A 27,117-nucleotide genomic window follows, 5' to 3' on the forward strand; every position below is an offset into this window, starting at 1 on the left:
ATTCCTTTTTTCTCATATGTTTACCTACCATTCCCTTACATATACTGTGAGCAACAAGCATTGTTTAGATAGTCCCAATTTCTCTTCATTTTTCAGATCCAGCGCTTTTATTAACTTCCTTTTAACTGTGAAAGACCAGTTACCTTTTTTCTAGACTGCCTCAATCACCAAACTACATCTATTAAGAGTCAGTAAAGTGTCTCTTTTATTATTTTTACACTTTAAGAAGTGAAAATTTAAACAATAAATATGCAGAAGGAATGACTTTAATGGCAAAATGGGGACTGACACTTTGTAGATTCAAAGACCAAGCCCATTTTGACATCAAGCGATTTGAAAGAAAATTAAAGATTTTATCTGTTCAAATTTACAACCAAAATGTCAATTCACATGAAAGTAAAACAATCTATATTGGCTGTGTCCAAAAAATTTGGATGGAAAGGTTTAATCTTGCATCTGTTTATATTACAGTTTCTGATCTCAGCTGTTCAATCAGGAACAACATTGAGGAATATCAACATTATTACAAGGCACATCACTCCAGGATAATTACACAATCCAGTGCTCTACCAGTAAACATCTGAGAGACGGCTGTGTCACTATTCCCTAAATTGAGCAAACAACGTTTTTATATTTAAATGAAATGAAAGTGGGCATAAAAAGTATATGGTTCCATGAACTTACCTTTCCCTTGTTAGCCACTTAACACCTATGCAAAAGGCTCCAATCTGAAAACACTACCTTTTAACATGAGTGATAACTGAAAGGACTCACCATGTCTTTTCGGCCGCCCATAGTTTTGCTGTGTGACCGTGAACGAGAGATTGTACTAAAGAATGAATCCTTTTTAGCAGTAGAATATGGAGGAGATGCTGTGTTATCTTTTGCAGTGGGCAAACTCTCAGTACTTGGTGAGGAACTAATATGAGTGGCACCATGACCTAAAACAACAAGTTCAAAAGAGCACAGAAATTACCAAAGTGATTTCATGTTGTTTGCTTCAAAGGTCTTTTTGTTCTGCTCTGTTTTAAACTAGATTAGTATTTCATTGACTTTATTTACAAATTGGTTTAAGATAATGATGGGAAAAATTATTACTGTACTACAACAATTATATATTCTAAATATACATGAATGATTCATAACGGTGAACACCATTCCAAGATATGAACTCACCAGCAATTCATTCCATAATTTCAAAATGTAACCTTTACTTTAATTCCACAATATTTCAAATGAAGGACATATTTTGAGAAGCCTTCCTAGGAGAGGCAGTGGCTGCTTGGTATTGTTGCTGGACACGTAACCCAGCTACGGCAGATGATGGAAGTTCAATTCAATAGAACATCTGGAATTAACGGTCTAATGATGAAAGCATCGTTGTCATAAAAGTCCATCTGGTTCACTTGGGAAGGAAACCTGCCTTAACTGCTCTACACGTGACGCCAGACCCATGGCAACGTGGTTGACTCTTAAATGACCTCTGAAATGGCCAATAAAGCCACTCACTTTTATCCAACTGCTAGAACAAAAACTAAAAGGAATGAAACTGGATGGACTACCCCAGCATTGACCTAGGCCTTCACTCTCGCTGTGTCAAAATCCTAGTCTTTACTCCCTAACAGCACTGTAAATGCACCTACACCTCAGCAGTTCAAGAAGGCAGCTCATCACTATTATAATCCTAGTTGATGTTATAACTGGACAGGAAGATTCCAGAAAGACCATAATTTTTATTTTTAAAAGAAATCGTGGAGGAACAGAATCACTAAATAGTTTTGACAAAAAAAACCATGAAAAAAATGGAATATGATACACTAATACACCTTTACTCACCCTTAGTTTAACAAATACACAAAGATTTGAAGATGAACATGGATTACAAAATACACCTTGAACCACAATGGTCTCAGTAATACAAAGTCCCTTTAACACACAGATTGGCTGTGTCAAGACGCACACTCAGGTCTGAACCCAAGTTAATAGCTGTGGATTTCTCCCCAGAATCCCCACAGATGATTGCCACATGAGTTTCCAAACTCTACACCCAAAAACCCACTTTAAAAATCTTTGTTCATAATAATGCTTTCCATCAGTCGTTTGCATTCTGAAATCCAGTCCAAGTTTTCCAAATGACTTTTTAAAGTGAAGCTTCCACGCTACTTTTAACAAAAAATCCAGCACAGATTTTTCAACCACCCCCCCACCAACCCTTTCAGTATTTCTGTCCTGACAGTCATACAAACTGTTCACATTTGCTTTAACTACTGATTCCCAAACTCTATGGAAATGTCATCAAAGGTTTGATTTAGCTTTCAAGTCTGCTTTCCCCCTTTAATTCTGGTTACTGCAACTGTCTCTTTCTCAAACAACACATTGTCTGTTTTCCCTTGGATTCCCCTCTGAACAGTACTTTCAGAGGACTGCATCTGGTTCTTTTGCCCTCAGCATTTCATCTTCAGCTGAGCGGTTTGCTGAGGATGGTTGCCCCTCTGCCTTGCTCTTTTGCAGCCTTCAGCCCCTAATCTCTGACTGAACTGGTTTCTGGAGATGGTGCCTCTTTCTCTAGCTGCAGCTTCTTCAATACTTCATTGGTGTCTAAACTGCTTCCTGGCTCACAGTACTCTAACTATATGTTATGTCAATCACAAAGAACACCCTGTTTCCTGTTCTTTCCTTTCTCTTAGTTGTTACCCATACATGGTTGGCAAAACACATGGCAGGTTGATTTTACTTGTGCAGGAAATAATACATTCATTTTAACAGTATCTTACCATTTCATGACAGAATACATTAAGGTTCAATGTGCATCAAAGTAGATAGCATTGAGTCTCTGAAATCTGGATTCTTTGCATATATTGTACATAACCTTCAGTGCTAGTCTGATTTATTATATTTGCTATGCATAAATTCCCATGTGCCATCATATAACCAGTGTATTAGCATATGAAATAATAAGGATTTCACACACACTATATACATTTTTTTCTTTTAAGGATAATTTTCAGGTTAAATTCTTCCTCTCATACAAAATCAGATCCAATTTTAAATGTTAGAAAGAATTCAACCTGAAAAAAAGTCTTAACTACCAGAGTGAACATACTATAGGTGCATCAATCATTATATACCTCATTCTCAAAATTTATATTTCCTACATTATACTTGATGTTACGGCCTTTAAAGTGCTTTCTTGAAGTTTTGAAAGGTGCTTGATAAATATACATCATTATTTCTTTAAACATTTTTGAGATGAACTCATTCAATATTGATCAATATGAAAAATTCTCAAAGTTAATTTGTGAATGAAATTTACGCAAAGCTAACTGAAAGTAATTTCACACATGGTGAATTAAACTCAAAAGAGATCCTGAGAACTAAGTGCCCTTTGTTCAAAACAATGGTACTTACAGTCCTGTTCAAAATGATCAATACTAAAACGTAGCATGATTATTCCCTTCAAAACTTTTAATGTTATTGCCAATTTCTTGAAGTCAAATTTATCTCATGTTCCACATTCATGGACTCAACAGCTGGCACAGTTCACTTAAATGTGAAGAGTGAGATGTGCTTAGCGACTGGGCCACTAGAGGTTCTTTGCACAGTATTTAATGTTCTGTCAATGTGCATATTTTAACTGATGATCATGTAGAATTTGCAAAATGCAAACATTTCAGGTTCTTAATTAATGCAGACAGATGTAAAAAATACTTTCTTGATGCAAAATTTCTTCAGAATTAAAAAATTATACAAATATAAGGAGAACATTAATTATCTATAATGCAGTAATGACCATGAAAAGCTAAGCAGAACACTACAAACAAATCTTTTGTTCATTTAAAAAATAGCATGAGAAGAACAACTGCAGCCTCTCATACTTTTAAGATAGTTAGTCTTTCATTCATAACAAACATATATTTGTAGTACTTTTCACACAACAAAACATGCAAGTAGACCATTTGTCAAAGACAGTTAAGAGCAGAATTATGACGGGAGATGAATCAGGTGGGTTCTATGACATGTGGATAGTCTGTTCCAGCATTCATTGTGCATTCCTTTGCATTGCAAGTCCTCCCAAAATGCATCACCTCACACTTTTCAGGGTTAAATTCAGTTTGCCATTGTTCTACCCATCTGATCAGCCTGTGTAGATGGTGAAAGCAATAATCTATGCCAGTTGTTCGCTAAGGAGTTTACTTTCAGGACATCTGCATTATGTAGTATACAAGCTGTATACAAGTTTTGTCCTAATTCTGTTTGTTTCATTAAAAGCATCTTACTTATCTTCCTCATTCTTTAAAGATACGAAACGCAGTGTCTCAAATCCAAATGAGTCATAGTCCTATGAGTTTTACAGCATTAAAAAAGACCCTTTGGTTCATCATGTCTGTGCCGGCCATTAAGCACCTATCTATTCTAATCCCATTTTCCAGCACTGTTTAATCTTGTATGCTATGGCATTTCAATTTTTCATCTAAGTGCTTCTTAAATGTTGCAAAGATGCCTATTTCTACCACTCTTTCAGACAGAGTATTCCAGATTCTCACCACCCTTTGGGTTTTTCCTCAAATCCCCTCTAAATCTCCTGTCTCTTAACTTAGTCTTTACTCCCTGGCTATTCACCCCTCTAAAAAGGGGAATTGTTCCTTCCTATCTACCCTATGTCCCTCATAATTTTGTACATCTTGATCATGTCTCGCCTCCACCCCCCTCAGCCTTCTCTGCTTTAGCCTCGCTTCACAGCTGAAACTCTCCTGCACAGACAACATCTTGGTGAATTTCTGCTGCACCCTCTAGTGCAATCACATCTAGTGTGCACACAGTACTCCTGCTTTGGCTCAACAGCCCCATCAAAAAACCTCCCTCCTTGTATATTCTGTGCTTTGGCTAATAAGGCAAGTATCCCATATGCCTTCTTAACCACCTTATCCACCTGTCGTTCCATCAGGGATCTTTGGACATGCACCACAAAATCCATCTAGTCCTCTGTATTTCCTAGTGCCCTGGCACTTATTGTGCATTTCTTTGCACTGCAAATCCTCCCAAAATGCATTATCTCACACTTTTCAGGGTTAAATTCAGCTTGCCACTGTTCTACCTATCTGATCAGCCTGTCTAGAATATCTTTTAATCTAAAGCTTTCCTCCTCACTATCTACCAACCATCACTTTCTGCAAACTTACTGATCATACCTCTACTTTTGCATCTAGATTATTAATGTACACTACAAACAGCAAGAAACCAAGTACCAACTCTTGTGGTATACCACTGGTTACAGACTTCCAGTCTCAAAATCAGCTTTCGACCATTCTGCCACGAAGCCAATTTTGGATCCAATCTTTCCAATTGCCCTGGCTCCCATTGGTTCTTACCTTCTCGACAAGTCTCCAATGTGGGATCTTGTCAAAACCTTTACTGAAGTCCATGTAGACTACATCAACTGCAGTGTCCTCATCTCCGCCTGAAAAGGCATACTGACTATCCTTGATTAATTCTTGCCTCGCCAAGTAGAGATTAATTCTGTCCCTCAGAATCTTTTCCAATAATTTCACTGCCACTGACGTTAGACTCACTGACCTGCAATTATCTGGTCTATTCCTACTTCCCTTCTTGAATAATGGCACCATATTAGCGGTCCTCCAATCATCTGTTACTTCTGCTGTGGTCAAAGAGGATTTTAAAATTAGCTTCAGAGCCCCTGCAATCTCTTCCCTTGCCTCCCTCAGCAGCCTAGGATACATCTCATCTGGTCCAGGGATTTATCTACTTTTAATTTCAGTGGGCTGAAATTGCTGATGCCTCCTCTCTCCTAATACTAATTTGTTCAATTATATCACAGTGCCCTCCCTGATTTCTATAACCTATATCATACTTCTCCTTAGCGAACACAGATAGAAAAAAAAACTCATTTAAAACCTCTCCTACATCTTCTGGCTCTACACACAGATTGCCACTTTGTCCCTACTCTTTCCCTAGTTACTCTTTTGTCCCTAGTATGCTTATAAAACACTTGGGAATTTTCTTTATTTTGCTTGCCAGTGTTTTTTCATGCCCCTCTCCCTCCATTCTCCTAATTTTTTTTCTTTCAGTACCCCCTGCACGTTTTATACTCCTCCGGAGCCTCTTATATCTCCCTAAGTCTCTCTTTTTTTCCCTTATCAGTTCCTTAGGAGATAAATGTAATTTTATTTTAAAGCGTGCATTAGGAAGCAATGTCCAACCTCTAGACAAACAACAGTCAGAAAGAGGAAATGCTGCTTATTTATATTCACATTAATAAACAATATGAGTAAGATATAATTTTAAGTGGGTTTAACTTGATATGTCTGTGTCTGGAAGGGTAAAATCTATAGTTAAATTCATGCTGTATAAAGGTTCTTGTATATATGGGTGTTGGTTTCAATTCTAACTGTGAGAATATTGTGCTTAGAGAGGGCTACAATGTGAAGAGTAAATAGGCCAGCCGATGCATGTGGGTGTCGCTTAGAAACTGGAGGCCCTTTTAAGGGGGAAAAAACTTTTCTTAGATTAGCTGAATTTGATTGTAGTTGGAGGCAGAACACTTGGTTGTGGGGAGGGCGGGGGGAAGTGAACATCTCTCAACTGTGTCAGGAGAGGCTGGACAGAATAAGGGGGCTACAACAAGGCAGGCTTCCAAGGATCCAGTTAATGTCCAGATAATGAGACAATTGGGACAGAAGGAATATCTTAAAATGACTGAAGTTAAGAGAACAGAGAGCATGGTACTGTTCAGAAGAATAAACTAAGTGTTTCGTGTTAAAGAGACAATTGCAGTAACCAGATTTAAAGTGGGAAAGATGACATAAGAGGTAAATCAAACATTTGATGACTAAAGTAAAAAAAATTTAAGTTTTTAACTAAAGTTAAAAATAACATTGAATACTTTATTATTTCCATTAGTCATGATGTTTCATTATTTTCCAGAGCTTTTTAAAATAAGACCATTTGTCTGAAATGGAGTTCAGTGTATTTTAGCAATGACTCTTTTTAAACGCAGTCCCCCACTACCACAAATTTAGCAGTTGAGTATCCTGCATTTGGGGACATTGCAAGCATCAGCGCACCTGAAGTGCAATGGACTAGCCTTGTCCTGGGCGAACCAACTGCACAATCATGATTTCACCCTGATGAGATGATATTCTGCAGTGAGACTTGGTTAACGATTTAGCACTGATAGGTGAAGTACTTTTTTCTGTGTTCCTCCTGTGAAGTCTACTTTATCAAACCCAAGCAGTGTTTCAGTTTTTAAGAATACATTTGGCCTATGTGTGGAATTGAGGATAGGCGAATCCAAGGAATGTTAGCTAGAAGATAGCAGCAAGAGAAATGAAGTGCTATGAAGAGGGTGAATTAGAATGAAGGGGAATGGTCACTGCTAACATATGGTTAGGTGAGCTTGAAGCAGTCCAATATTCTCAAAGGTAAATGCTAAAATTAGATGGGGTGGTGAGCGATTCGGTGCCCATCGTTTTTCTGGCACTGCTGACATTTTACCAATGGCGGGGAAGGTAGTGGACAGCCCATTCACCATAGTCCAAATGAGGCCTTTAAGTGGCCAAATAACTCTTTCCACTGTTGGTGATATTTCACAGGTGGAAGACGGTTACCTTGGAGGAATACCCAGTAAAACCTCGCAGCCTCCCAGTGAATTTGGAATGGAGGGCGGTGGGGAGACAGTTCCTCCTGACTGGCCTATCTGTGGCCAATGGAGGACCCCATCATGGCCCTGCGGGAAGATTCCCTCCTCTCACCGGGGCCCAAATGTGTGGCCCTGGCGAACCCTGATCCCACTTACCTGCACTCTGAGGCCATCTTCATTGCGTTTAGTTCAGATTGCTGAAGTCCTAGCAGTGGTCACAGCTTCTGATGGAGCTGTTGTGTCTGGACAGCTTCTGGCCCTCAGATTGGCTGGCAGCTCTTGGAAGCTGGACATCCTGACTGAGATGGACAGAAGCCAGGAATGCAGACAATTAACTGCCTGAGAGCAGTAAAATCTGGTCATGGATTGCAGGGTGGATGGAGCAGTGTAGGCAAACTACCCGGTTGGTGAACAATGTCATCACCGCCCCATGAAATTCTGGCCCTTGATTTGTGTTAATTTTAATAAATTGTAGCCATGTCTAATGTTTCCTCTTGAAATAATGAAGCATGTGATAATGCACTAAAGTGATATATATTGTTTATCAACTTTGACTTGAAGGTGCAAACTATGACTTTTGAGCACAAAAATGTTAATTTTTTAAAAACTTTATTCCAATTCAATCCAATCAAATCAAATCCAATTCAGAGTCTCAACAAGTTGGGACATCGCTGATCCAAGCTGACAAGTCAGGGCTCTCACCTCCTGTCTTGGGCTTGACCTACATGATCCAAACTGATTGGAGTAGGCTTAGCTCCTCCTTCAAGGCTTGATCTAATTTGCATCCTAGCCAAAAGGCCGAGATGCTGCTTTAAAAAATTGCTTCAAATGAAGCTAAAATGTAACCTAATGACTTCAACCAAGCACAGCATGTCGATACTACACTTGATCTTAGCCAAAAGGCCGAGAAGCATAAAAACGTTAATTTTTTTTCCTCAACTTTATTCCAGTTCAATCCAATCGAATCAAATCAAATCCAATTCAGAGTCCCAACAAGTTGGGACACTCCCAGTCCAAGTCAACAAGACAGGGCCCTCACCTCCTGTCTGGGGCTTGATCCACATGATCCAAGCCGATTGGAGGGGGCATAGCTCCTCCTCCAAGACCCGATCCCATCTGCATCCTAGCCAAAAGGCCGAGGTGCCACTTTAAAAAATGCTTCAAATGAAGCTAAAATGTAACCTAATGACTTCAACCAAGTACAGCATGTTGATACTACACTTGATCTTAGCCAAAAGGCCGAGCTACAATCGTTATATGCTCATATTCACACATCTAGGTAAAACTGCTGTTAAAACACTCAAATAACCATTAGTTTCCCACTTTGCAGTAAAATTGGAATGACTCTCCCACTTCTTTGCATATCTATTCACGTACACACATAGCATTGCAATTACACTCCTTTAAGAAAGACATTCTTGTACGTTGGCTTGTAAAATCAGAAGAGAAAACTTGCACCTTGGAGATTTAATTTGCGAGTTAGGCATGCAAACAAGCACAGTAAGGTTGGTTCACGAAATTCATTAATTATTTGAACAACACTGCCCCACAGTGGCGAAAGCCTGACAATGGATCACAGCAACTAGAAATGAATGTGATATAACAAGCACAAGGAAACAAACCACAAAATGCTTCAATGAGCACAAGCAAATGTCACTACAACAGCCAGCTATAAAAGCGAGTTACTACAGTGATTGTTACCTGGGAGCTCAGTAATAGTCTTGACAGGGGTACAAGCCTTAGCATCATCTCCTGTAACTACCTGTCCTAGTAAATAAAAAAAGTTATTTGCATAGGCAGGACTAATTGTCTTACGGCACTTTAAGTTTTGTCCTTCATAAAAATCTATACTTTGTTTCTGCATAATAAATATACAAGAAAAAACCTAAAGCTACTTTTGTAACAGAGCTTTAATAATGCAAGTTGGATAAATAAATCTATCAACTACCGATGAGGAAAACATGAAATAGTTTAGTCTGGTATGTTTTTATTCAGTTTTCTTCCTCTTTAGATGAGTTTCAGTAGCAAGCGCCACTCAGTTCTCTCCATGGGGGTAACACAGCTGAATCCAACCCAGCGTTAAAACTGGCCATTACAGAAGCATGTTTTCAGGTCCAAGAACCTGGTTAATCTTCCCCTAGCCGAAAGACAATGCCCTAAGTGTAGTGTCCCTCAGAAACAAACTTGAGAGATCAGCTAACTCAGACAACAATCAGTGATCAAACCCAACCTTCCCAGCGGGCAGAGCTCAACGTCACATTTGGGGAATATGTTTACCTGCTGAACCCCCAAATGACCATCAAGATAACATGCCCTTTGAAGGCTAACTAAACCTATTTGAAATTTTGGTATATTTTGTCAGACCAGAAGGAAAGTTGCATAAATCACTGTACAATGGCAAGTGAGCTGAAACTGATTAAGTAAGACCAACTTAACAATAAAACATTATCAACCATTGATCCGAGAAGCCATTATTTATTTGTGAGCTTAGACATCAAGGCTATTTTATTACAGTAAGCATCAGAATTAATTCCAAATCTGTCCTTAAAATATGGCCACACATATTGCCCTCCAACATACAAATATACATATAAACATGGAGCAGGAATAGGCCATGCAGCCCTTTGAGCCTGCTCCACCATATAATAAAATCATGGCTGATCTGATTAAAACCTCCTTGGCTAATCTCGAATCTATCTCATTCTGCCTTAAACATATTCAAAGACTCTGCTTCCACTGCCTTTTGAGGGCAAGTGTTCCAAAGGCTCATGATCCTCACGAGAAAAAAAATCCCCGTGTCTTAAATGAGCAAAACTTTATTTGTAAACAGTGACTCCTAGTTCAACATTTTCTCACAAGAGGAAACATTCTCTTTACATGCGCCCTGTACAATCAAGTCGCCTCCTATTCTTTTGAACTCCAGTGAATATAAGCCTAATTTGTCCAGCCTTTCTTCTTAAGACAACCCATCCATTCTAAGTTGGGGCGGCATGGTAGCACAGTGGTTAGCACTGTTACTTCACAGCTCCAGGGACCCGGGTTCAATTCCTGGCTCGGGTCACAGTCTGTGTGGAGTTTGCACATTCTCCCCGCGCCTGCATGGGTTTCCTCTAGGTGCTCCGGTTTTCTCCCACAGTCCAAAGATGTGCAGGTTAGGTGGATTGGCCAAGCTAAATTGCCACTTAGTGTCCCGGGATGTGTATGTTAGAGGGATTAGCGGGTTAAAATGTAGGGATACGGGGATAGGGCCTGGGTGGGATTGTTGTCGGTGCAGACTTGATGGGCTGAATGGCCTCTTTGTGCACTGTAGGGTTTCTATGGTTTCTAAGTATTAATCCAGTAAACAGTCTCTGAACTGCTTCTAACACATTTGCATTATTCCTTGAATAAGACAACGAATACTGTACATGGTACTCCAGGTGGGGTGACACCAGCACCCTGCACAATTGAAGCATAGCCTCTTTACTTCAGAAATCAATTCCACTCTCAATAATATTCTATTAGCTTTCTTAATTATTAGCCCAATTGAAAATGAGCCTTTGGTGATCCATCTGCTAAAGCATTCACATCCCTCAAACTCAGAGCTCTGCATTCTCGCACCATTTTATTTCTCTTGCCAAAATGGCCAATTTCACATTTTCCCACATTTTTGGGGTGATGCTTCCAAAAAAATTCCAAGTGCTGAATTCATGGTAAAGTGGTGTAAATCACTATTACTTTTTCAAGTTTAGACTCAAATCTCCCACACACTGCACTGCAGAGGTCACAATTGTGAATATCATTTAAAGCTCAGGAGTGGGGCTGATTCACACCAGAGTCTGATTGTTCTGTAACTCTGTGCATGCAGTCCTTACTGCGGACTTATCCTTACCGGACTTATCGCGGTCCCCATGACCATTCACAGACCAGCCCCAGCCTCAACACCACTGCACCACACCGCCCCCCTCCCCCGCCAATGTCCTGGAGCCTCCATTTCCCTTCCCTTCCCTTCCCTCCCCTCTCCCCTCAGCAATGACGATCCCCTCCACCCCGGTAGACCTCTCCCAAACGGGACACAGATCTCCCATATTCTAATTGCCAGATTGTAGCCCACTTGCTTAACCTGTCTGTGTCCCTTTGTAGTCTCCTTATGACCTCTTCATAATTTACTTTCCTAATTATCTTTGTGTCATCAGCAAATTTCACAACCATACTTTTGGCCCCTTCATGCAAATCACTTATATAAACTGTAAAAAGTTGAAGCCCCAGCACTCATCCCTGCGGTACACACCTGCCAACCAGAAAAAGATCCATTTACGCTAATGTTGTTTCCTGTTAGTTATCCATGCAAATATACTACCCCTCCATCAAGGGCTTTTCCGCAATAACCTTTGATGTGGCACTTTAGCAAATGCCTTCTGAGAATCTAAGTGTAGTACTTCCACTGGCCCCCCTTTATCCAAAGTGCGTGATTCCTTCAAAGAACTCCAATGAATCAGTTAAACACAATTTGCCTTTCACAAAACCAAGTTTACTATACCTGATTACTTTGAAATTTGTTTGGTGCCCTGCTATAACATCTTTAATAGTAGCTCTTAATATTTCTAATAGAAAGGCTGTTGGATAGTGATATCGAGTTGGAACACCGGTTGGTTTTCTAATCCTAATACCAGACCCTATGGCCAGCAGCAAAACCCTTTTGCCACTCTAAATCAGCAAACTCTGATTGGTGGCAAGTCTAACAGCATTAGTGGAGAATGAAATCTGTGACCTGTCATCAGTTCTGATGAAACATCGCTGACCTGAACACTGGCTGGATCTTTACCGCCTCCAAAATCAGGGCAGGCGAGGCTCACAGAACGCAATTCTCCGTTGGCCTTGGGCGGAATTTACGAGCCTCGCCCGAACAAGGTCATAAAATCCTGTATATTAAAGTCCGTTTCTCTGCAGACGCTTCCAGACCTGCTGAGTTTTGCCAGCATTTTCTGCTTTGATCTCGGATTTCTAGCATTCGCAGTATTTTGCTTTAGTACTCAGATTGTCCTTTTCTGTACAGCTCAAGAACTAAATGTTTAACTGCCTGAACCTGCAAGTGAGCCAACATTGACTATTTATTTTGTAATAATTATGATTCTGTCTAGAATATTGAGTTGCAGTCATGTTAATATTGTTGTTAGTGCTGCCTGGTTGTCCACCTGCAGACATACAATTGGCATTGTATGCAAAATCTAAAATTCTAATCATATTTGTCCCAGCTCTTATTTCAGGATGCACAATTCTTCAAGAAATTCTAGTAAACGGTCAGAGTGATTAGAAAAAAACTAAGAGCTTATTTGGAATGCATGACTCAGTAGCAGGAATGCTACTAGTAAAATCTGACAGTCCTGGACATACTTCCAACAAACTATCAGAGCAGTCAACATAAAAGGCTTTTTGCCAACAACATAGGATTTGGTTCTTGTGCCACCTGAAGTGGATTCAGAAGCTGCCTCCTTGCCCTACCTGTGGTGGGAATTATGGCATTGTAGATTGAACCTATTTTCGGACAGAGAACACAAGTCGTCATTGTCTTTCAATTTCAGATCATAACCAATGCTTTTAATTTTTTCAGGCAAGGTCAATGATTCTGTCATTCTCACTTTCAACTTCTCTACATGTACCTTTTGTTCTAAGAAAGGTTATTGATCTGAAACACTAATTCCATTTCCCCAGTTGCTGCCTGATGTCTGGGTATTTCCAGAATTTTCCAGTTTTATTTTGCATCTTTTGTTTTTCTCCTCATCCTATTACCAGCCCCTTTAGCCTCACACCATCATTCCTTCTGTCATTTAATCATTCCTGTCTTCCACCTCATTACACATCTTCCCATCATTCCTGTCACATATCTTCCTATCATTCTATCCCCACCTCCACCCCACTCACCTATCAGACATTCACTTACCTGCCTATGTACCTCTTTAAATCATAGATACTACATCACTAATGATTTTCATTCTGATGACAGGTAACTATATTTCCCTTCTTCATTTGCTGTGTAATTGTATATTTCCAGTCTTTTATTTTGGAGTGGTCTAGTACTCACAGTATTTTTCTTTTCGTAATAAAAAGTTTTCTGTTCTTTCAGCGGGCAATAAAAATATATTTAAATATTTTGCTCACTAGATCAGAGTTGAAATATATTCAAATTCTGTGACTCACTAATGAAGCGAGTAGTATCATTTATCAAGGCTACACACATCTGTTTTAGGAATATGAGGAAGCAGTTTGAGTCAATTCTAACTCAATTTCAGTTCTCAAACATAAGTAAGTGTACCATCTAGAAAATACCAAAACAAATGAGTTGAGTAGTTAAATCATTAAAAAGCTAATAGTTCACTCATTTTTGAGATTATTCGTTCTTGATAATGTGGTGATGATGCTACCATGATTCTGAACCTGAGTGTATGATCTAGAGAATGGGAGTTTAAACCTCAGTATAGCAATTTGGAATTTGAATTCTGCAAATTTTAACAAGGTTGTTGGATTGTTGTAAAAACACAACTAGTTTACTGCTGTCTTTGATCAAAGGAAACTTGTAGTCTCACATAAACATGACAAATTCTTTGCTGCCCTCACTCTAGCAAGTGGTTCAGTTGCATCAAACCATTCAGAGCAGTGTTAGAAGATGGCATCTTCTCAATACAACAGAAAATGGACAATAAATGCCAGTTAGTGACGTCCACATCTGTGAATTAATTTAAAAACAATCACTGAGTAATTTCCAAAGTTTCAATTAGCAACAATATATACAATAACTATTTTACTTCTCATTGCTATTTCAGATTCTGAAGAGTTAAAATGGAACTTCTTGTCTCAGTTGCTCAGATCATGGTTATATTTACGTAACTGGACAGGGCAATGCCCCATCTTACCAGTGAAAACATTTCACATACAATGCCTTTGACTTGTTTATTTTTTAAAATCAAGCAAAAAACCTTTTCTTACAAGGCCAGAAGCACTATGTAGTGTATACATATTACATTTAGGATTAACTAGCAATGCAATGAATACTTTTTATAATGGTTGATCTGTCCTGAACTCTTAATTATATACAATGTTGAAAAATTAGATTAGCATTTTCTCTGTTAATGATATCTTCATTCAACCCAATTTTCATCACTCCAATTCTATTAGAATTCCTACTTAAGGCACTCTTAAGTGCAAGAAAAATAGCACTCCTTCAAGCACTCATACCCAAACACTGCAGTAACTACAACAGCGGTGATATATAATTCAATAAAGTGTGATTCAAATTAATGGTAATATGATCACCACTATTCATATGGAATATTTTGGAGTGACTCACTGTTATTGCTAACCCAAGGAAAGAAAAGAAAGGTCATCTTATTTCCAGCAAAATAAAAGAAAAAGAGAAAATTACAATTTAGTAGCTAACAATAAACATTGCACAACCTAAACACAGTCTGTAAGACCTTCTACAAATTTACATTTTTTTTTACATATTTGGTCAGCGATTTGGCTGATGGTTTATTCATCCAAGCCTTTTTTAAGTACATCATTTTGCTGTGATTTCATCTTTACCTTTGTGCTTTTTTTTTACTATTGGTACAAAAGTTCTGTCAATCTGTTTTTTATTATGAAAAATAGTTATAAGTCAATTAAAAGCTAGCAAGGCAATCCCTTTATCATACAAAGAAGCTAGTTGGAAATCTACATTGTGAAGAGGACAGAGAGAGACTGCAAAAAGATACAGAAGTTTAACTGAGTAGACAGCAAGATGGCAGATGGAGCGAAAAGTGGGGAAGTACGAAGTTGTTTACTTTGGTCATAGGAAAGGGTAGAGAGGAGATTTACCAGGATGTTGCCTGGTATGGTGGGAAGGTCGTATGAGGAAAGGCTGAGGGACTTGAGGTTGTTTTCATTAATAAGAACGTAAGAAATAGGAGCAGGTGTAGGCCAACTAGCCCTTCGAGCCTGCCCCGCCATTCAACAAGATCATGGTTGATCTGAAGTGGATCAGTTCCACTTTCCTGCTTTCTCCCCATAACCCTTAATCCCCTTGCCTATCAAAAACCTATCAACCCGCGTCTTTAAAATATTGAGTGAGGCAGCCTCCACCGCTTCAACGGGCAGAGAATTCCAGAGATTCACCACCCTATGAGTGAAAAAGTTCCCCCTCAACTCCGTTCTAAACCGCCCCCCCTTTATCTTGAGGCTGTGCCCTCTAGTCCTACTGTCCTTTCTGAGCGGGAAGAGCCTCTCCACTTCTAACCTATCCATCCCATTCAACATCTTATCCCCTTCATTACCTTACATGTCTCAATAAGATTCCCCCTCAGCCTTCTAAACTCCGAGTACAGACCCAGTCTTTTCAATCTCTCCTCATAGGCTAACCCCTTCATCTCTGGTATCAGCCTAGTGAACCTTCTCTGCACTCCCTCCAAGGCCAATATATTCTTCCGCAAATGTGGCGACCAAAACTGCACACAGTACTCCAGTTGCGGCCTCACCAGTACCCTGTACAGTTGCAGCAAGACCTCCCTACTTTTATATTCTATCCCCCTCACTATAAAGGCCAACGTTCCATTCGCTTCCTTGATCACAATTAGAGAGAAGAGGGTTAATCACATTAGAGAGAAGGTGGTTAAGAGGTGACTTAATTGAGGCATACAAGTTGATCAGAGAATTAGAAAGGGTACACAGTGAGAGCCTTTTTCCTTGGATGGTGATGGCGAACACGAGGGCGCATAGCTTTAAATTGAGGGGTGATAAATATAGGTCAGATGTCAGAGGTAGGTTATTTACTCAGAGGGTAGTAAGGGCATAGAATGCCCTGCCTGCAGCAGTTGTGGACTCGCCAACTTCAAGGGCATTCAAATGGTCATTGGATAGACATATGGATAACATTGGAATAGTTAAGGTTAGAGGGTCATTAGATTGGTTCCACTGGTCGGTGCAACATCGAGGGCCGAAGGGCCTGTACTGCGCTGTAATGTTCTATGTAAAAGCAGACCGGGAATGTCTCAACTTGTTGAGACTCTGAATTGGACTTTGATTGGATTGAATTGATATATAGACAAAAAAAAGAGAGGTGATCTCACTGAAACATACAATTATTTTGAAAGATGTGAAACTTCTAAATGTTAATGTTGAAAGAAACTTGGGTTTACTCGTACAAAGAATGTAGAAAGTTAACATGCAGATACAGCAAGCAATTAGGAAGGCAATTGGCATGTTGGCTTTTATTGCAAGAGGATTAGAGTACAGGAATAATTAAGTCCTACTCCAGTTGTATAGAATATGATGAGACCACACCTGGAGTAGGGTGCAGTTTTGGCTTCCATACTGAAGATGATATATGCATTGGAAGTGGTATAGCAAAAATTCATGAGATTGGTTTCTGAATGAGGAGGCTGACCTAATGATGAGAGGCTGACCTAATGATGAGAAGCTGAGTTAATTAGACCTATCTTCTCTGGAGTTTAGCAAAATGAGAGATGATACGCCTCTTGGCTAAGATCAAGTGTAGTAATGACATGCTGTGCTTGGTTAAAGTCAGAAGGTTACATTGTGGCTTCAACTGAAGCAATTTTTAAAAGCGCATCTCGGCCTTTGGGCTAAGATGCAAATGAGATCAAGCCTTGTAGGAGGTGTGATGCCAACTCCAATCAGCTTGAATCATGTAGATCAAATTCAAGACAGGAGGTGAGAGCCCTGTCTTGTCAGCTTGGATCGGGAATGTCTCAACTTGTTGAGACTTTGAATTGGACTTTGATTGGACTGAATTGGATATATAGACAAAAAAAAAGAGAGATGATCTCACTGAAACATACAATTATTTTGAAGGAGCTTGACAGAGTAGACACCAAGGAGTTATTTCTGCTGGCTGGGGAACATGCAACATGGAGATAAGGTCTCAGGATAAGGAGTCAATTATTTCAGACTAAGGTCAGGAGAAAGTTTGTCACTCAAATGGTGGTGAATCTTTGGAATTTCCTAACCAGAGGGCTGTGGATGCGCCATTGTTACCTATATTTATCATTGGGCTAGACAGATTATTGGTTCCTTTGGGAATTAAAAGACAATGGGGAGCAAGTGAGAAAATGGAGTTGAAGCCTAAGGTCAAGCATGATCGTATTGAATGGCAGGAGGCCTGACAGGCTGAATGGTCTAATCCAGCTTGCCTTTCTTCAGTTCTTGTGTTTCTATTATAAAATTGGACTACTGTTTTGAAGTCATGACTTTGAATCCAGTTTCAACTGATATTTGAATTTCAGCTAATTTTAATTGACAAGAATTACCAAATCTCTCACTCTCTGAAGAAGTCATGTACACTTGAAACATTAACTCTGATGCTGCCAGATGTATGGCGTTTTTCAGCATTTTTTGTTTTTATTTACCAAATCTTTTTTGGATTCAAGGTGAAATTGCTTACGGTGGGGGGGGGTGGATTCTATCTTTTTACAAGCTCATGTGTGCAAGGAGTGAGGGTGAATAGACAGAGGGTGTTACCATTAGACCTGACTATGAAGATGATTTCTTTACACTGATACTGAGGGGAGGTTATGGCTAGGAATGGAATGGAGGTAGACCTGGACCTCCCCTGGATTGAGCCCATCCCAGGGCATTTTCCCAGGGGAGGCAGCAAGGCTACCCACCTGCATGTGGCAATGGATAACCAATTCAACCAAATAATGGCCATATAGGTCAATTTTCGGAGGTCAACTGGGATCTTCCGATCAGCCTCAGGTTTCCAGATATGGCAAGGGACAGTTTAGCTGCCTGGTGATGATCTCCTGAAAGCAAATGTGGGGCCAAAATTCTAGACAGGATTAGAAGTCCTCCCTAGCTGACTGGGTGCAGCAGCAGCTCTCATACTTCAATAGGGTTGAAAATACAACAGCAAAACAGTATGATAAAGAAAAATGACTGAGTTTGGGATTGAAGGCTCTGTGCTAATATGTGAAAAATGGTTTTCACATCTCATGATTTTCTGAACTTTAGGACCTGTATTTTTATTATAGCGCACGTTTTATAATTAAAACTAACTAGGGGTGTCTAAAACCTCAAAGAACAACTTTGTATTATTACCCAAGGTACTAAAATACAACACAGTTTACAATTTATTAACTTTTACCTTTGCTGAGTTGTACAGGCATGCTTTCAGATTTCATCATTCGCTGTTGCTGATGTTGTGGGGTGTGTTCCCCAATGGCTTTGTGCGTGGATGGGTGGGGTGCAGGATTGCTGCTGTAGTTTGTCCCAGTGTTTTGAAAACTGCTGGTACCACCTAAAATAGCTGGATTTATCAGTTTCCGTCCAAGGTTCATTAAACTACTGGACACTTTATTGATGTTGAGAGGAGCAACCTTTGGCCCAGCACTGAAAACGATCAAATATTTAAGAATTATTTTATATTTATAGAAAATGTATTTATATATCTTAGCAACACCAATAATCAATTTAACAATTACATGTCTGTGAATGAAAGATATAAACTAATAACGTTCACAACATGCAAATAACAAAACTACTCTTTGAAGAAAAGCACTTTCCTAAAACATGATTCAAATTAAGGATGTTCATACATAGAATTAATCAGGAATGGAGAAACTATTTATTAATATGGTGGTTGATTAAAATGGGGAATTCTGCCACAAATCATTGCTAAAATGAAGCCCATAACAATCCCTTAAAAGGGAATGAGACGGCAGCTTAAGAAAGATATATTGATATTGGAAAAATTGATTAGGTGGGAAGTAAAGTAACTTCTAAGTTAAGGAAAGAAAATGGATAAATGGACAACAAAAGATGGTGGTACAGTTACTGGACTAGCAATCCAGAGACCCAGGCTAATGCCCTGGAGATATAGATTCAAATACCATGACAGCAGTTGGTGGAATTTAAATTCAATTAACAAAATTTGGAATTGAAAGCTCATCTTACTGACTGTCCTAGGAGTTCGTCTAGTTCAGTAGTGTGCTTTAGGGAAGTAAATCTACCACCTTACCTGGTTTTCCTACATATGACTCCAGATTCACGCAATATGATTGACTTTAGCAAGACTTTCAATTCAAGGGCAATTAAGGATGGACAATAAATGCTGGTCTTGCCAGTGACACCCACACCTCATGAAATAACAATACAAAATACTGGAGAAAAGAATGATGGCAAATACAAGTACATGTTACTGTCAATTTTTTTTCTATTATTTCGATGAAAATGTGAAACCATCCACAATAAATGAGTTAACATGTCTTAAGACAGCTGTGTGGAATTTGATAGCAATGTATCAAACTTGATGTACTCTGATACTGAACTTAAATGCTCATAGAGTATATTCGGGACAGGTTTTTAGCATAATATCAGGGAGCAGGCAAGGCTGTGTATGATATAGGATTAATTAAATATCTTACAGTAAAGCACCCTCGAGGCAAGAGTGATCGCAACATGGCAAATTTTACATCCCGTTTCAGGCAAAAGAATTTGGGTCTGAAACTATTGTTTTAAATTTAAATAAAAACAATTGCAAGAGTAAGATGACAAATGGCTGAAGTGGAATTGAAAAATAGATTAAAAGGCAAGACCATTGAAAATCAACAGCAGGCATTTAAGGAGATGTTTTGTAGCTCTCTTTCAATTAAGAAAATTTCTGTTTTAAAAGAAAGGCTACAAGAGAAGGATGCACCATCTGTGGCTAGCTAAGGAAATTAAGGCGGTTTCAAATTGAAAGAAAGGCATACAATTCTACGAAAATTAGTGGTAAGCCAGAAAATTCAGAAAATGTTAGAAACCAGCAAATGATGGGCATAGTACTGTGGCAGTGGTTAGTACTTCCGCCTCGCAACACCAGGGGCATGGGTTTGATTCAAGCCTTGGGTCACTGTCTGTGTGGAGTTTGCACATTTTCCCTTTGTTTGCATGGATTTCCTTTGGGTGCTCTGGTTTCCTCCAACAATCTAAAAGGTTAATGGATTGGCCATGCTAAATTGCCCCTTCATTTCCCAAGGTGTGTAGGTTAAGGGGATTAGCAGGATAAAGATGTAGGGTTACGGGGATATGGCAGGAGGTGGGACTGGGTAAGATGCTCTGTCGGAAAGTCAGTGCAGGCTGAATGGCCTCCTTCTGTACTGTAGGGATTCTACGACAAAACAATAAAGAGGGACATCAGTCATTGGAAAAATGCTGAGTCAATTATAAAGGATGTAATAGCAAAACATTTAGAAATGTTCTGGTCGCCTCACTACAGGAAGGATGTGGAAGCTATTGAGAGGGTGCAGAGGAGATTTACAAGGATGTTGCCTGGATTGGGAGGCATGCCAATGAAGATAGGTTGAGGGAGCTAGGGCTCTTCTCCCTGGAGAAACAAAGGTTGAGAGGCAACCTGATGGAGGCTTATAAAGTGTTGAGAGGAATAGATAGGGTGGATTCTCGGAGGCGATTTCCCAGGGCTGAAATGGTCGCTACGAGAGGACACAGGTTTAAGGTACTGGGAAGCAAGTACAGAGGAGATGTTAGGGGTAAGTTTTTCACTCAGAGGGTGGTGAGCAAGTGGAATCAGCTGCCGTCGGTGGTGGTAGAGGCGAACTCGCTGGGATCTTTTAAAAGACTTCTAGATGAGTGTATGGGATCTAATGGGATTGGGAGTTACAGATAGTTCTATGGCTTGGTAGGTATAGATGTGATCGGCGCAACTTGTGGGCTGAAGGGCCTGTTTGTGTTGTAATGTTCTATGTTCTAGAATGAACAAGACTTCATGAAGAGGAAAGCATGCCTGATAAATTTATCAGAATTCTTTGAGATAGTAATGGGCAGAGTAGATAAAGGGGAACCACTGAACGTAATATACTTGGATTTCCAAAGAGCGTTTGACAACGTACCACACAAAAGGCTACTTAAGATAAGAGCCCATGGTTTTAGGAGTAATACATTAGCATAGATAGAGGATTGGTTAATTAATAGAAGATAGAGAGTTGGGGTAAGAGAGGCATTTTCAAGATGGCAAATTGTAACTAGTGGAGTGCCACAGGGATCAGTGCTATATATCAATGACTTGGACGAGGGAAGTGAATGTATCATTGTCAAGTTTGCAAATGTCACAAAAATAGCTCGGAAGGCAAATTGTGTGGGTAATACAGAGGAAACAGAGGGATGCAGACAGGTTAAGTCAGTCAGTGGGCAAATGGAATATAATGCAGGAAAATGTGAATTTATGCACTTAGCTTGGAAGAATAAAAGAGATGAATATTACTCAAATGGAGAAAGACTGCAGAACGTTGCAGCACACAGGGATTTGGGGGCTCTTGTGCATAAAATCACAAAAAGCTAGCATGCAAGCTTAGCAGGCAATAGGGAAGGCAACTGGAATGTTGGCCTTTGTTTCTAAGGGAATGGAGTACACAAATAAATCTATACAAGGCACAATTGTAGACCACACTTGGAATACTGTGAGTAGTTTTGGTCCCCCTAAGGAAAGATGGGAGGTAGTCCAGAGACGGTTCACTATGTTGACCCCAGGTCTAGAGGGATTTCCTTATGAGGAAAGGTTGAGTTGATTGGGCCTGTATGCATTAGAGTTCAGAAGATTGAGACATATAGGTTCTTCATGGGTTTGACAGGGTAGATGCTGAAAGGTTGTTTCCCCTTGTGGGAGAGCCTAGGACCAGAGGGTTTAATCTAAGAGTAGGCATTGCTCATTTAATACAGAGTTGACAAATAATTTCTTCTCTCAAAGGTTGGTAAATTTGTGGAATTCTTTACTGCAAAGAGCTTTTGAGCTGGGTCATTAATTATGTTCAAAGCTGAGATCAACAGATTTTTAATCAGTAATGGAACAGAGGATAATGGGTGAAAGGAGGAAAAGGGGAGGCAGGTGTTGGACATTACAGGCATGTACTGCTGAGGCTGCATAAGGCTCTGTTCAAGCCCCATTTGGAACACTGTGAGCAGTTTTGGGCCCCATATCCAAAGAAGGATGTGCTGGCCTTGGAGGGCATCCAGAGGAAGTTCACAAGAGTGATATCAAGAATGAAGGGTTTGTCATATGAGGAGCGGTTGAGGAGTTTGGGTTGATGGAGGTCAGAAGGATGAGGGGGGATCTAAATGAAACTTACAGAATACTGAGAGGCCTAGATAGAATGGACGTGGAAAGGATGTTTCCACTAGTGAAAGAGACTAGAAATTGAGGGCATAACCTCACAGTGAAGGGACGCTCCTTAAAACTGAGATGCAGAGGAATTTCTTCAGCCTGAGGGTGGTGAATCTGTGGAACTCATTGCATTGTTGCAGAGGACTGTGGAAGGCAGGTCATTGAGTGTCTTCAAGACCGACATAGCTAAGTTTTGATCAATAAGGGGATCAAGGATAACGAGGAGAAGGCAGAAGAATGGGGGTGAGAATATCAGTCACGATTGAATGGCACAGCAGACTCGATGGGCTGAATGGAGTATTTCTACTCCTATATCCTATGGTATTAAAATCTCTAATATATGATTATTATTTCTGCTATTTACTGAAAGGATTTAAAAATCTTCTGTTCAGTCTGAGAGAGGCAAACTGTTAGCTACAAGGAGGCATCCAAACAGCACAATCAGCCAGGGGCTAGTTCCTACACAGGACTTCACAAGTGTTAGATCGCAAAGACTATAAAAACAATTGGGATTGTTCTACCATCTACTCTGACAGCCAAAGTTGTCTAGAGATAACTTAGGGAGGCCATGCTATAGACTTCATTAAGTACCAGTAAAACTAGACAAGGGAGTGAAATCCACAAGCCAGACACAAATTATGTTAAAACCAATTGTAGCAGGTAATGAATTAGAATAGATAACATGTACTAATCCTTATACTGATTGGATATTATAATCAAGTAGACGTGCACATGTTGTAATTGGTCAATTATACTTGCACTCTAGGCATGACACAAACCTAATTGATAATCATGATTGGATGTGTAACTCCTGTGCAAATGTACGTCTTTTGAATGATATATGCGAATTCATTGTAACTAGATCTTAACTAAAACTGTCTCTATCATTCATATTGAATCAGCACTCTCCCTGGTGAGCCACTAGTTGGCGCACAAGGGCCAACCCATTCTATAGTTCATAATAAAGGCATTGTTTGAAACTCCAAGGGCAGAATTTTCCAGTCGCATCGTCCCAAAACCGCAAAATCCCACCCGAGGTCCTTTACATGGTCCACCCCTGCCCACTACAATTCCCATAGCAGGCTTGATGGGAAAATTCCATTCCCCTCCCCCCCCCCCAAAAGAGGCTTAGTCTGGTTTTCTCAAGACTGGAAGTGTGAAGTACGCTACAGCGAAATAGCTGTATCTTTCTCCCTAAGAATGGGGATGAAGTGGGAAAGTGGAGTTGAGGATTATCGTATCTGATCAGCCATGATATCATTGAATGGTGGTGAAGACATAATGGGCCAAATGGCCTATTTCTGCTCCTACATCTTAAGGTCTTATGACCTGAAGGTAGAACAGCAAAGAAAATTTGTAATTACTTTAAAATGAATGTTGAATCCGTAATTGTCTTTAAAAATATTTTAAAAGGACTTCTAAGAGTTTGCATCAATTGTATGTCAGGGGAATTTATAAGGGGGAATAGAGAAATGGCACAGAAACTGATTGATTAGTTTGTTAGATTGACAGTCTTCATTGAGAGAGACACATGAAATCTCCCAGAATTAGAGATCCAAAAGACTAGGGAGAATGAGGAATTAAAGGAAATCAGCATTAATAACAAGATTCTATTGGAGAAATTAATGAGGCTGAAGGCTGATAAGTCCCAGGACTCTACAAGCCAGTGTTGAAAAGGTTGCTATGGAGATAGTAGATACATTGGTCTTCCAAAATTTTATGAATTCTGAATGGTTCCTGCGGATTGGAAAGTAGCAAATGTGACCCACTAATTAAGATGGGAGGAAAAAAGAGAAGATGGAATTACAGACCTGTTGCTTTACATCAGTAGTAAGGAAAATGCTACAATCTATTATAAAGGATGTGATTAATGAACACTTGGACATTAATGGTTTGATTGAAGGGCCATTTGGTAAACTTGGTTTATGGTTCACCGCAGGGATTGTAACATTGCCAACAAGTAGCAGAAAATTGACATGCAGGTATCACAATCAATTGAGAAAGCAAAATAGTAAACTTTTTTGTAGGGTGGGGGGGCGTGAAATACAAGAGTAAGGAAGTCTTGTTGACATTTTATAGTGCTTTGGAGAGACCACACCTGGCACTTAATACAGTTCTGGTTTCCTAACGTAAAGATAGATAGAGGGGGTATAATTATGATTCATTAGATTGATTCCAGGGATGAGAAGGCTGCCCTTAGAAGGATGGAGTAGAATAGTCTTACGTTCTCTGGAGTAAGAGATGATATTTAAATGTATAAAACTCAGAGTAGGTTCGAAATAATGGATGCCAAGGGTCTATTCCTTTTGCCAGAGAGTTTTAAGATCAGGGGTCACAGCCCTAGGATGAAAGGTTTGGCCATTTACTACTCAAGTGAGGAGAAAGTCCTTCACTGAAGAGGTTCTAAATCTTTGGATTCCTCGACCCTCAAGGAATGTGGACAATCATTTAAATATAGTCAAGTCAAGCAATAAATACATTTTGGACAATGAGGGAAAAGGAGTTGATGTAAAAGCTCAGTCATGATCTTATTTAATGGCAAAGCCAGCTCGAAGATTGTGTGTCCAACTACTACCCTTTAAGGCTTGGCAATTTATATGACTGAAAGACAAATATTTTGTAAAGGGAAACTTGGTAGGAATAACAAAAACAATACTATATCTGCATTTAAATCTTACCGTGTCTTATTTACAATTTCTGCACCACGAGCCATGTAATAATCTAGATTCTGCTGGAACAGGTAATTCACAGGTCTTGGGTTGTTCTAGGAAGAATAAGAAAGTGAAACAAATTTTTAGGCTTTCCAGAAAAATGTGGTACATTATTTCATATTCTAAAATGGGAGCTCCAAATTTTGTCATCAAGAATCTAATGACATTATCTAAATTGTTGTATTAATCTAATTAGGTCAAACCTATTTTATTCCCCTTGGTTGAAAAGCAAGTCACAAGGGGACATGGGTTCAAAGTAAGGGGCAGGAAGTTTGGGAGGATGTGAGGAAAAACTTCTTTATCCAGAGTCTAGTGACAATCTGGAATGCGCTGCCTGGAAGGGTGGTAGAGACGACTTGCCTCACTTCCTTTAAAAGGTATCTGGATGAGCATTTGGTACATCATAACATTCAGGACTATGGGTCACGTGCTGGCAGATGGGATTAAGTGGGAATTCAGGTGTTTCTAATGCATCGGTGCTGGCTTGATGAGCCGAAGGGCCTCTTCTGCACTGTATGGTTCTATACTTACACTACAAGATAGGTGATGAATTAAGAAATCTGCATGAAACATCAAAGCTCATTTGATTGGGTATGCATCACATATCACGATGCCTGGTCAGTAAAATTTCTTCTTCATTATATTGCTCAGTAAGTCTGCATAATTTCTGTCAAGCAACATCTTGATTTTAAAATTCTCATCCTTGTTTTCACTGGTCCTCCATGTTCTTGCTCATCCCTATCTCTGTAAACTCCTCCAACTCCACAATCCTTCAAGATACCTGCGCTCCTTGAATTCTGGCCTCTTGTGCATTCCCAACCATAATTGTTTCACCATTAGTGACCATGTCTTCAGTTGCTTCGACTCCAGGCTCTTGGATTCTCTTCCTACATCCTTCTGCACATCCCTTTCCTCCGTTAAATTAGTTCTTAAAACCTAACTCTTTGACCAAGCTTTTGGTCAAATTATCAAGAAAACCTATCAGGAAAATCCAAGAAATTGTAATATTTTTCTGCTGGTAAAATTCTTGTCATATTGGGTTATTAGAGTGTGGTTGTGTGAATCTAAACTGAGGGTTTGATGTGGTAATGGGTTTAGCTGGACTTCAGATTGAAGGTAATTGAGTAAAGGATGGTTATAGAACATGATTTGAATTGGTTGTGGTGATTCAAAGGAGAATATGTGCAAAGTGTGGGAGAAAGTTGTCACAGGTAAAGTATGGACAGAATGAGTTTACTTTTAAATTCTAGAAGCTAAAGCAAAGAGATGAAATTGATCAATTCTGGGTGAGACAAAGGATGGATCAAAGGGAAAGAACATATTTAAGGAAATATTGAAACCTATGAAGGTTTCTGTTTTAGCATTCAAAAGGCAGCAGGAATTGCTAATCAAACTCCCAATTACTTGTGTGAATAAATCCAGATCTGAAAAGTTAACTGGTATAACCAGAGAGGGTACCTCACGAGAAAAGTAAAGGCACTGTGTGGTAAAAATTATAGTGCTTTTATAAATTCTAAAATCTATAAGGTGCTGCGGAACAGATGGGGAAGGTTAGATCTGAAGGTAAATAAAATAAGATTGTTTGGAACTATTTTATAGCGTTGGTACTGTGTGAGGCTATT

General features: G+C 39.5%; 1 protein-coding gene and 1 pseudogene across 9 annotated transcripts in view; both read right to left on the reverse strand.

Annotated features, from left to right (window-relative positions):
- The window catches only part of tbc1d5 (TBC1 domain family, member 5), a 478,503-nt gene that overhangs the window by 70,097 nt on the left and 381,289 nt on the right, over positions 1-27,117 (reverse strand). For 8 of the 9 annotated variants that reach the window (XM_080209683.1, XM_080209656.1, XM_080209674.1 and 5 more), the window contains 4 exons: positions 25,463-25,548; positions 18,774-19,018; positions 9,359-9,424; positions 775-941 (listed from right to left, as the gene is read on the reverse strand). In XM_080209683.1, the coding sequence (XP_080065809.1) occupies positions 775-941; positions 9,359-9,424; positions 18,774-19,018; positions 25,463-25,548 (564 nt within the window). The remainder of the gene's footprint in view (positions 1-774; positions 942-9,358; positions 9,425-18,773; positions 19,019-25,462; positions 25,549-27,117) is intronic. The other variant, XM_080209720.1, reaches the window with a different exon arrangement.
- LOC145361913 (U2 spliceosomal RNA) lies at positions 8,431-8,572 on the reverse strand (annotated as a pseudogene).

The sequence above is a fragment of the Carcharhinus amblyrhynchos genome, chromosome 2 (assembly GCF_965287045.1).
Source record: "Carcharhinus amblyrhynchos chromosome 2, sCarAmb.v2.hapA, whole genome shotgun sequence".
Classification (NCBI taxonomy): domain Eukaryota; kingdom Metazoa; phylum Chordata; class Chondrichthyes; order Carcharhiniformes; family Carcharhinidae; genus Carcharhinus; species Carcharhinus amblyrhynchos.